Source organism: Lichenostomus cassidix, chromosome 2 (assembly GCF_008360975.1).
Source record: "Lichenostomus cassidix isolate B80296 chromosome 2, HeHo_3.0, whole genome shotgun sequence".
Lineage (NCBI taxonomy): Eukaryota > Metazoa > Chordata > Aves > Passeriformes > Meliphagidae > Lichenostomus > Lichenostomus cassidix.
Genome location: NC_139482.1, coordinates 82029932 through 82042263, shown reverse-complemented (window position 1 = coordinate 82042263; position 12332 = coordinate 82029932). Strand labels below are relative to the sequence as shown.

The 12332-nt window shown below is 35.9% G+C and overlaps 1 protein-coding gene across 1 annotated transcript in view; it reads right to left on the bottom strand.

The window, feature by feature from the left end:
- The window catches only part of LOC146441689 (ATP-binding cassette sub-family A member 13-like), a 141441-nt gene that overhangs the window by 79084 nt on the left and 50025 nt on the right, over nt 1-12332 (bottom strand). The window contains exon 24 of the mRNA XM_085052185.1: nt 12192-12282. Within this exon, the coding sequence (XP_084908311.1) occupies nt 12192-12282 (91 nt within the window). The remainder of the gene's footprint in view (nt 1-12191; nt 12283-12332) is intronic.

Sequence of the window (12332 nt, the reverse complement as noted above, 5' to 3'; positions counted from 1 at the left end):
ATAAGTCTTAAACTGCACTTGGGGAGGCTTAGGTTGGACATTAGGAAGAATTTCTTCACAGAAAGTGTGGTGCAACATTGGAATGGACTACCCAGGGAGGTGTTGGAGTCACCATCCCTGGATCTGTTTAAGGAAAGACTGGATGTGCCACTCAGTGCCATGGTCTAGCTGACAGGGTGGTGTTAGGTCATAGGTTGTATTCAATGATCTCAGAAGTCTTTTCCTACCTAAATGATTCTGTGATTGTGATTCTGTAAATTTATTAACAAAAAAATGAGCTCCAGTCTTTATTTTGTTGGGGAGGATGAACTGTTAAAATGAGGAATTTGCAGCTCATAGTTACACATGAAATATGACTCATACCAACATTTCAAGCACCAATCTAGAATACTCTGCTCCTCTTGGACCTTAACCCTACCTTCCATGGAATAGTTTTGGCATAGCTAACTAGCAGACTGGGAAATAATTAAAATCAGGACTAGTTTTTGAGTACTGAATAACCCAACCAAGATAGTACATTAGAACAGCTCTCAAAATACCCAGAATAGAATACATTACCTAGATTCTCAAGAGCTTATTAAATGCAGCAGATGACTATTCCTGTCCCCCAAGCTCTCCAACTTTTGTAGAGTTTACTAAGTGAACTTGACCAAAGCCCATATCTGAATCATATTTTCTACAGCCAACCAGCATCAGACTATGCTGCTGAGAAGATCTACAGAATAGTCAGATTTCAAGCACGAAAAAGAATCCAACTCAAGGTCTTTATTTTCTCTCCAGGCATAACATAGCCTCATTCATATTATGAACATCATCCTTTAATTTCAAGAACTTGCATTTCCTAAAAGTTAGAATATACTAGAGGTATGAATATTAGACAAAGAGGTGAGCACAACTGAATGCAAGCAAAATATTTCTTAATGATTAAAGTTAAAATTTTGATTTGCGTTATCTCTTCCTTTACATGTTCACAGACAACCACAACTACTTAAAGCCAAGATTATAATTCTATTATATGAAATATGTATTTAGGTATCTGAAATGTCCATTCAAGAAAGAAAGACAGCCAGCCTCTTTAGCTAACATGTAACTGATACTGAAGTGCCTACAGAATTTCCTGATTGTTTTAACCCTCTATTTAATGAAAAAATGCTGAGTCTCATACTACTGCAAAAACCCATTAATCTTTGTCATCACTCATGTCAAAATAACAGAAAATCTTCTAAAAGTAAAAATGCCACACCATTCAACAGTACTGCATGTGTGGTAGTAGACAAAAACTTTGAAACAGATGCGCATCACAGCCACTCTCTATTTTAAGTGTAAATTTGGCGAAGAAAGTCCAAATGGCATTTAGCAAGTAAATAAAATATTTAGAAAGACAGTGAACTGAGACCTCTGCTTTTAATTTATGGACCTGTTTTATACTCTTGCCTTCCCAAACCTATTTGTCTGTTTTATCTATTCATTGCATTCAGTCTTAAACTAGACTGCAAGCTGTCAAAGGTAGTGAGGACCTGGGTTTTTTATTCTTTCTATTAGTCTGTAGGGTGTCTGGAACAACAGGGCATGACTTTAGATTGGGTTTCCGAGGCACCGCAGCGCATATAATAAACAATAATAGCTACCACAGCAGCTCAGAAAAAAAAACACCCTCACTGCTGCTCAAGTGTGAGCTGATGCCAAAACACCCCTTGTTAGTTTTACTAGTACGGAAATGGGCAGGCATGTAGCCATAACAGAAACTTGACTGAGTGTATATTTATTTCAGAATGTAGCACTTCCAGGTTATGAAAGCACTGTCATTATTTTCAATGAAGGGAATTAATTGTCTAGTGCAAAATATTCTGTTTCCTTGCCTTCTTCAGCACACAAATTGTACACAAGCATAAACAGGAAAAAATGGAGCTGCCTTCATATCCATCACCCTACAGACACCATGGAGAGCCAAATACGGTTGCTACACTGACGGCCAAGCTAATCTGATAAATGGCCACCTAAGCTAATCTGGGCCTGGTGGAAGAGGAGGACACACTGCTTAATACACTGTCCCTATAATCCATAAACAGAGGGTTTCAATTGTTTCTACAGCTGTGATGCCTAAAACAATCTCTGTTGTTATATTTCCATGCTTTTTTTCTGCTTTCTCTTGATTTATATCTCTTCTCTACATTCCAGTTGGGATTTCCACTATCTGAAACCATACTGAGAAAGAAGTTGGAATTAACCACCTAGTATTTTTTTTTTTTTTTTTTTAGATTTAACAATTGTGCTAATTTCAGTTTCCAGGAGATAATTTTCCAAATAGATATCCTTCTATTGCAGTACTACCTCCCCTACACTGATGCATCTGCAATGAACTGCCACATGGAAGAGAATGAAAATGAAGGAAGAGTTGAAGAGGAAGCACAGAATGGTGGCTTCTATTATGCACCTTCTGTCTCTACTCTTTGAATGTACAAAAGTAGAGGAGGAGCACAGTCTCAGAATTGGAAAAAAAAAAATCCCAACTGGTTTCATACATATCTATATATCTATGTCAGACTTGGCCAAGAGAAAGAATACATTTGTCCACGCATGGGCAAACAACCATCAGATACATCTTGTGCACTAGAATATACCATCCTATTACAATAAGCAGGACACTTGCTGAGATTGGTTCCTTTTCTTTCTAGAAGTGTAAATCAATACTCAGAAAGCTGTCAGATTTCAAGCCAGACTCAAGTTACAACCTTTCAAGACTAAATCCAATGCAGACAATAAGGGTATAATCCACGATATTTTGCGGTGAAAAATAGGTGAAAGGGCAGGACAGCAATAAAATCAATGTTTGCTTGACCACTCCCCATAACATTACATGTGAGACTTGAGACTAAATATCTTAGCATTTTCAAGCTAGATAGATTAAACATAGCAAGGGTAGAAAAAACTATATATTCAAACCAGGTTTTCTCAAACACTTCCCACTGGTAGCTTGCTTCCCAGAAAGGGGACTTTTAAACAGCAGCTTTCCATCTTTGTACTGCAGATGACTCCTGTCATGCAGCTGCTCAGTTTGCAGTGAGTGGCCTTTGAAGATAATGTACACAGCACTCTGGAACAAGCCTCTTGGAACTGCTCAGAGAAAACTTGGACATCAAATGGAGGAAACACCTTCAGTAGGGCCCAGATTTCACCACAACAGATAAGGACATTCTGATCTGCTTGAACTTTTAGAATTTGTGCAAGTATTAACTTAATACAAACAAAATACTTGGTCTAATAACATTCTTGATTATGGAAGCTGCAATATTTTAGACTCTTTTACTACTGGAGCTATTCTATTAATAATAAAATCATATCAAAGTTTGTGCAGGGAAACAATTCAAAACTGAGTTCTGCAGGAGACATGTTTTATTCAGACCTGAAGCTATAGCAAACAATTGAAAAATGTGTTTGAATAATCTCTTTCCTCAGGCATTCTGGTATCTCATAAATAGTGGTATTAAACAGCTTCAAGGATCTTGATTAACAGAACCAACTGCTCCATTTTTTCTAAAGTCTCCAAAGAATATGGTAACCTAAATAAACTGGAAAATAGATCAAGAGACAAATAGAAAGAGAAAAAAATTATACACCTAAAAATTTCTACCTATACAAAAGGTCTACCATCGTGAAGTCCCACTTATATTTCAAATGAGGAATTGACTAGCAATAGTGTAATATACAACATGTATCAAGATACTACCTGGTGACCTATATAAGTTTATGAACAGTTGGTGAAAAAAGTTCAGTCCAAAGTGCTTCACATACTGCCCTTCATACTGAAGATACTGTGCATGCTGTCCCTGTAACTCCTAAACAAATGCTTTGTTAGTTTTGAAGGGGGAAAAAAAAAAAAAGAAAAAAAAAGTAGTACTGCAGAATGTTGCTAGTATTGAGAAAACAGATGTGTGAATACTGCTAATGTCTTTGTGGGCTTTTGCTGCACAAAAAAAAAAAAAAAAATCTTTTTACTAACAGAGTAGAGACAAAAATTTCACCAAAGGAGACACTTTTGAGAAAGCACGTGACAGTTGAAAAGCTAGTTTTCATGAGGCATCAGCCTCAAAGAGATCCTTACTAGCACAATTAGGAAGTGCCACACACCTTCTACATACATATGATATTTACTCAATAGATGTGGCAAGATGTTAGGAAGATTCCATGAAGCAGCTCCCCTAAGTAATGTTCTGCTTCAGAATGAAAAGAGTATCTTTGCTTAAAAAAATTGGTCATTTAGATTACTTCCATAATTGAAGTTAAAGAATCTGTATTTGCTGGTGCAACACCATTAATAAAGCAAAACTGTTTTAAAATATTTGTATGCATGTGTGTACATACACACATGCTTTCTCCATCTGTAAAAATATATATACACAGACGCAGATACACCTGGGAAAAAAAGATCTCCAGAATACACACCTGACTTTTAAGCTGAAGCAAGGCAGGAAACTATCAGAATTCACTTTTCATATAGAGCTATAGAACTTTTCCTGAAGACTAGCTATTAGCAACAAATATTTTCTGATACCGTATGAATGATTTTGTGTTAATTATCTAAGAGTGAAAATTCTCTCCAACACATAGGTTCCATATTATGAGGGAGAGAAATAACAGTTTATCTAGAACATGAGATGTAAATGCTATCTTTGGAAAAATCCAATCACTGAACAGCAAAAAGAGCATAATCTAAAAGAATGTCACTGTTTAAATTAGGAAGAAAGTATTGGTACATATGTAACAAACATCACACTAGTGTTACATCAGGCAACCATTGGTATATAAATTTCAGTTGCTTTTTGGAGAACAGATTATCACATAAACCACAGACTGAATACAGATTTCTGAAGATGTTGCAAACATGAAAAAAGTGGAATACCTATGAAAAGTACATTCAGGTCATTCTCAAAAGCAGCAAATGAACACAGGAATACTGTCTGCCAGATCTCATTTATCCTCTGAGGAAGAGTTCTACTTCTCTTACATAGTTTTCTTTCTTTCCTACTTTTTTAAAATTACTTAGAAATCATTATAACATGCAATGGAAGACAATAAGTCCTTGAGAATGGAGGCTTCTGAATACTTCTTTAAAAGACTGGATTTTAAAAAATAACATGAAATATCAGAAAGCCTGTCAAAACATTTTTCTACTTTGTAGCCATTGTAATAGCCTCAACAAAATACAGAAACTAAAAGAAAAAAAACAGGAAATTCTGGAGTGCAAAGGAAAGGTTGGAGGGAGAGACACACACACAGAAGGGAGCAGTAGCAAGCATGGGAAAAAAGTCTCTGTATGAAGAAATACTCTGTCAAGAAGAAAGTAAAGAAGGGCTTGTAGGCAAGACAGGAGAGCTACACAAATTAGATTATTTGATCACTCATTTTTCAAGATATTAAGATGGTTCACATTCTACCAATCACCTTTGGATAAATAAAGCATTCCTACTGCACCCACAACTATCTGTATTCTTTATCCCTCTGCTCAAAGAAATATCTGAACATAGTGGATGTGCTTCCAAACTGTTTCCTTTCTAAAGCAAGCACTGCTAATAACTAATATCCAAACAATTCAGATTATGATAAAGGCAAGGAAACACACTGTCAGAAAAAAGCAGGTTCACAATATTGTCATACTCTCATATGTGCACATCAGGCAGCAAGATCTGCAAGATGTTAACGACAAATAAAATTTTCTGATTAGAAGGCCCTTCAGATACATAAAAACTCAATATATTGTCATCACCATCAGAAGTTGCATGCATACCAGTTCTGGTGACATGCAGTTTAAATAAAGTGTCCCTGATGATTCTACGTCTTCTATCCTAGGCAGGATAGAAGAGGCATCTAAGATGGAGCTATGCAACACCTTTCCTCAAGTGTTTTGAGATTGTAGTCTGAAGACTACTATTTCCAATTTCTAACCTACTGAAGTCTGAATCTGTATCTATAACATAATGTACTGTTTCAACAAATATTCCACTTGAAATGAGATTCATATGTTTTAACAAGTAAAAATACCAAATTACAGGAAAGAAGCGACTAAGTCACTTTCATAAAGTGACTTAGATGAAACCAGCTCAATTCCACCTAGAGAATACTTGCATGAGCAATTAATTTGATTTTCAAAATACAACTTTCAAAACAGATTGTTGTTTTGTTCTCTGGTTCTGTACAACTTACAGAAATCCAAAGTCTTTTTTTCAACCGAGCCCCTTTTTGGCAGGTGCTTTACTATTTTCTTTTCTAGAGCTGAAGATAACAAAAGGTCTCTGTGACGAAGGCTGGCAGGGTTAACTTCTTTCATCTCTCAGAAGTAAGGAAATGGATGGGAGGACAAGGAGGTTGGGAGCATGGATGAGATTCCTGGCATTGTAAGAGTTGCATCCTTTACTAGAAAACAGTTGTATTTCCATTGTCTTTCTGGCAGCCTCCTAATGTCTGAGCCTACCTAAGTGAGAGTCCAAGATGTCCGCACTGTGGCTGAAAAGTGGAAATGAACCAGGCAGCAATCCTGAAGAAAACTGGTAGAAAAAATATTTGGAGAGATGAAAGTAGTTGGGAAAAAAAGTGAAACATTGGAGGAAAGAAGAAGAAACTTTCAGAAGGATAGGAGTTACAGTTACACACTTACTGAGTAAAAAAATTAATACATAAACCTTAAACATCTCAAATGATCTTATTTTTGCAATCAGCTATCTTTTTGTGACAATTAATAGGTAACATCATGAAGATGCTCCATCCTTATTCTATTCTTCAGAGAATCCTGAAAGGATGAAGAAAGCAAGATTCAGGTTTGAGGAATATAAAGCTAAATATTTGAAGAGGCAAAATTAAGTTTTCAACACATGCAAGAATCATGAGATTTCCTGCAAGAAAATAACTAAAACAACAGTAAAAACGCTGAATGAAAATACAATGCATCAAAGATTTTTAGACCATCTACTTTGACACTTCTTTTTCAGGGTTTAGTGCTGAATTTAAGTGGTAGTGATAACTGTACTGTTAGACTGCCAGAGGACTGAAATTTATGCTTGATCTTCTCCTTAATGGTAGATAGGAAAAATTCAAAAAATTTAACACCAGTCTTCATGCCAGCAACCACTTCTTCGAAACAGAGACATTGATGGTTCTTGTCCACAATTTTCTCCTCAGAAATTGAGTTACATTTTGCAAGGTGGAGTATTGAAATAATTCTTAGGTCCTTTAATGTGAATATCACAGGGAATTGAAAGAAGTAAGCTCCATTTAAAAACTGATGTTAAAATATAACTTCAAGGATATTACAAAAAATTTCTGTCAACCCTTTTTTTTTGTACTTACAATGAACTCAATTTGTCATAGTGGATTAAAGGATACTCTTTAAGAACAGAAGAAACCACTTGATCACCTACCAAAAGACCTCAAATTCCACTCTGCTGCCCATGTGCAGAAATCAATAACACCCTTTACTGTAGCATATTTTCTGCAAAGGCCCCAGCCTTGTATCAAATGCACCAGGAGAAGAAACACATTTTCCTGGGTAGAATAACTCCAACTGCTATTTAACTTCTAGGAGAAGTGCCTGTCCTTAGATACCAACTATTTGTTTACTTTTTTCTTCCTTTATTTCATTTATTTCTCCTGCCCAAATAAAAGAACTATATCTTAACAGACAATATTCTCTATGCATTATAAAAAATTTAGGCTTTAGAAGCAAACCACTTCTCTATTTTGTTTTTGAAAACTATGTTAAAGGAGCCCTGATGGTGCCTTTATAAGGGCACCAACAATAATTCTTCTCCGTCTGCTTTCCCAATTCTCAGTTTCTCTTTAAAGACATTCAAACTTTAAAATTACCTCTTTACATTGTTTTGTAGAGTTAAACTTAAATATAAATCACCTTAGCTCTCTTGAAATGCTTTTCCCCCAGGATTAGCAGATAACTCAAAATCAGTTTTCCAGGATATTACTCCCCATTACACAGACATGCTCAGCATTTGGCTTCATTAAAACACACTTTATTTACAAGGGATTCAGCTTTTCAAGTGATCTAGCTCAGTCCTTAGGACTGGGCTTACTCATCACCTTTCAGCAGTTGCCTCCTTTTTCATCAGCAAAGTTATGTTTACTTCAGTATCACTGATGAAGATAATTAAAAGGCAGAGTTGAAACCCAACTGAAGTTCACAAAAGCACTTCAGTTTGATGTTTCACTATTAATGACTACTTTTTGTCAGCTACAATTTCTTAATTAAATAAGCTTTTAGATGTGCTTTGTGATTACCATATATTGTTGATCTTGCAAATCCTAACAGGAGCAGTGTAATATTCGGCCCAATATGGTCCAAAATGGCTAACACCAGCTCTTTCAAAGAAAAGGTTAAACAATGTTAAAAATTAGTTATGCATGAACTTGCTTCCACACAGACACTTTCAGAGGCTAACTTATCCAGGAAGTTCAAAGGCGTATAAGCTTTAATAGTACTTCTGTTACTATAGCTATTCATATTATATATCCACTAATAACCATTCTTTGGCTTTTTAAAATATATTACCACACTCTTAGTCTCTGTAATATTATATGACAACAAATTTCAAATCTTATATATTACTGTGTGGAAAAATATAATGTATCCATTTTGAATTGTCACAGTTTAGTTTCACTATACCTCAGGGGTTCCAACTGTATTTTACTGCCAGAAGGGACTAGATCCAAAGTTGGTATCTCCCAGAAATTTCTAAGACAATAAATGCTACAAAATGAATTAATTTGGCTCTTCAGCAAAACATCTGAGTAACTTAATTCAACAATATTGGTCCCTGAATGAGCCAGTGAGACCACTCACTAGGCTATTACCTGCTTTTGCATATGTTCAGATTATTTTGTCATTTATCTGTGGTTAGCTTGTCACCCCTTGGACTTGCTCTTAGCTCTTCTGATTATTTCTGTACGTTTTCTGCCTGCTGTGGTTTATGATAATTTTACTGGCCTCCACAGAGTTGGTTTCTCCATTTTCTCAAGGCTATTTGGCTTCAACGGTCTTGTCAAGCAGTCATTGGAAGCTCAGTCTAACCATTTTTCTGCATGCTCTGTATACATCTACAAAACAATAACCATCTACTGTGTATTCCAGCTGTGTAGAAATTAATTATGCATGACTGTATTATAAACATGCATGTTTTACGTCTGCACACAGTCATCCCTGACTTAAAATTTTAACTCTTGTCACAAAAAGGTGAGTTTTATTCTAAGGTTTTTCATTGAAATAAAATTAAAAATTTTGATAAAGCCTTCCACAAAGGAAATTAACAACTAGATATTACAGTGTACTTTGCATCTTTAAATTTATCAATATTAAAACTGTTGCAATAATTTAGTTAATGGACTGATACTTACCTCTAACATTTCTATTTAGAAATGTTCAAATAATTCTGAGTTTATTTTACATTATTTTCGTAAATTATTTTGTTGCTGACTTTAAGCAGCAGCCAAGCACCAAACAGCTGCTCACCCACACTCCCCCTCCTCCAGCAGGATGGGGAACAGAATAGGAAAATAAAAAGTGAGAAAAATTGTGCATCAGGATAAAGGCAGTTTAAGCAGTAAAGGAAAAAGAAAGAAAAAGAAATCCAAAACAGACAAAGCAACTAAAAACAAACAAACAAAAAGACCAACCCAGGTAATGCAAAAGCAATCACTCACCACCTCCCACAAGTAGACATGCTCAACCACTGGTTGCAACAGCTATCTCCTCAAAAAAAAATCCTCCCATCAGATTTGATTGTCAAGCATGGCACTATGTGACACTGAGTAACAGTGGTCAATTTAGTTCATCTCTCCAGGTCATGTGCCCTCTCCCCCTCTTTCTCATCCTCAGTTTACTCACAGCAGGGAAACATGAAAAAGAACCTTGGCACTGCAAATACTGCTTAGTCATAGACAAAACACTGGTGTGTTATCAACACATTTTCAGTCACAAATCCAAAACACAGCACCATGAAGAAGCACCACAGGCTGCTATGAAGGAATTTACCTCAATTCCAGTCAGAAACAGTATATTAAGACACTGTGAAACATGACTAGAAATTATCAAAGCTCTGACTTCAGTGAGCTGCTGTCATATTTTGCTGAAATTGTGTCTCTTGCCTGGTTTTGGCATCAGTCATCAGCCTAAATCATGTACTGGTTTCCTGCAGTTTCATTTAAGAAGAGACATACACACCTCTCTGCTATGCCTCCTAGTTTGGGACACATGAGACAACATTTTGGTTTCTGCACAATCCTGACACCTCAAGGGCTCAGCAGCAGTAAAGGGTAGCCAACACTCCTGCTTGAGCTCAGATCTGTCCTTTGTCAAAGCATCTCTCTAGTCCAAATTCTTTTACAAATCAAATAGCAGCATCCTGTGATCTCCTCAATAATCCCAGCTGCTTGCTCTAGGGGGTTTTGAAAATTCATTTGATTACTTTGACAACAGAAAGTTTGACTGCCTTTGAATCTGCCTTCAAAGACAAAGTTATACAGGTCAAGCTATTGCCCATGGAGTATTCTGGTTAACTTTGACAATGATGGATACCTTTCATGACCATTTCCCATATCCCTTATGCCTACACTTCACAACTGTTCTTAATGATGGATGACAGACATCTGCAATGAATGACAATTTTCCAGTACTCTCATCCCCAAAGAAATGGAATTATCATCACATTTTCTTGCTATAATTCATCAAGCTGAAAAAATATAGACTCTCTGATTACTCAATTCTTTATTAATGTAATAACTTGAAAAAATACTACTTTATATATTTTGAAATGCAGATGGGAAAGTATATCAAGTTCTTAGGTAGAATATACTGTCTTCATTAATTTAGAAACTATAAATCTTACATTTTAATGAAAACGCAATGTGGAGAAGACAGACTGTTTTGATTTGAAACTAGTTAAGATGTCCTAGCTGAGTCTTGAAGAAATAAACTGCTATAAAATAAGGGACATTCAAAACTGTGTTTTGAATGGAAGTCTCATTCTCACCACTGACAGAAGTGGCAATTTTACTTGCTTAGTGAGGTTCTGTTTAAGTTTTATACAGTTTAGTTTTTTACATCTTCACTGAATCAGCAGGGACTGGAACAGCCCAGCAAAAAGACCCTCTGGAAAAAGTCATCTATTCAAGCTTGCACTTTGTGAGAAAAGGTCTCACCTTAGGCTACAATTATTGGCAATGATTATTTATTACTGGTAGATCAAATTGAATTTATTTTAACAAATAATGCAAGCTTGGCTGAAAATTGTTATTACTGTAATATTAAAGGTCCACAGACCAGGACTTCCCTGTGCCTGTGCTCTACAGAAACAAAACGAAAGGTACTGCACATAGAAAAAGTTGTGTGCTATCTAACCAAAAAAACTATAATCTAGATGTCGATCTTCAAATAGAAAGAAACATAAGTATAGAAGCAGAAAAATTATAGAAATAATGAGAAAATATTCATCAGCTTGATGGGCACTGACATTAGAGAACCTGAGTCTTGGATTTTGTAATGGCATCACATTAGTGATTATTAGTGATTCTTCTTATAAAAAGACTTTTTAAGAGAGAAAAAAAATCCTGAGTTTTCAGAAATGTAACAAAGACCTCCTCCAAGGCTTGCAGGGCAGAAAAAGAGAGAGCATAAAGGGGACATTTTTATAACATGTAAGGGAACCTAAAATAGCATGCCACTTAAGAAAACAAATGATCTTCTACTATAGGGGGAACCAGATTTTTTTTTTTCTTTTGAATTGCAAAAGGATGAACTTGAATGTAGCTTCCTAATAGCTTATAGATTTTATATCTGTGCCATATCTCAGCAATATTTATCCATTTTCAGTATGAGACAAAGAGGATAATTAGTTTCCAGGCACTGGTATGAAGCAGTAAGTTAATGTTGCTGCAGTGAGAGAATGCCCGTGTGTGTGTGTGTACACAGAAGGGTGGGAAGACTGTGAAATTATAGAGGTAAATCACAGCAGATATATAAAAAACTACTACCCAATGCAGACACACAAAAAAGGAATTACCAGATGGTAGAAGGCAGTATTCTCCGTTCGTGTCTGCATTCCTCAACTTTGGGAACTTTGTGCATGCTTACATTTGCATTTTTGGTCTTTACAAATCTATTTACTTCAGAAGGCACACAATTTTTTACTCACAGACTGATTCAGCACCATTTGTAGGGTCCAGGTGTGCTGCCCGTGGAACACAGGGCATCTTCTCTGAGTCCTGCAGCAGCTTCAGAAACACCTTTCATGAAATTAGAAAAAAGTAATTTACAATCCATTTTCTAAAACTAT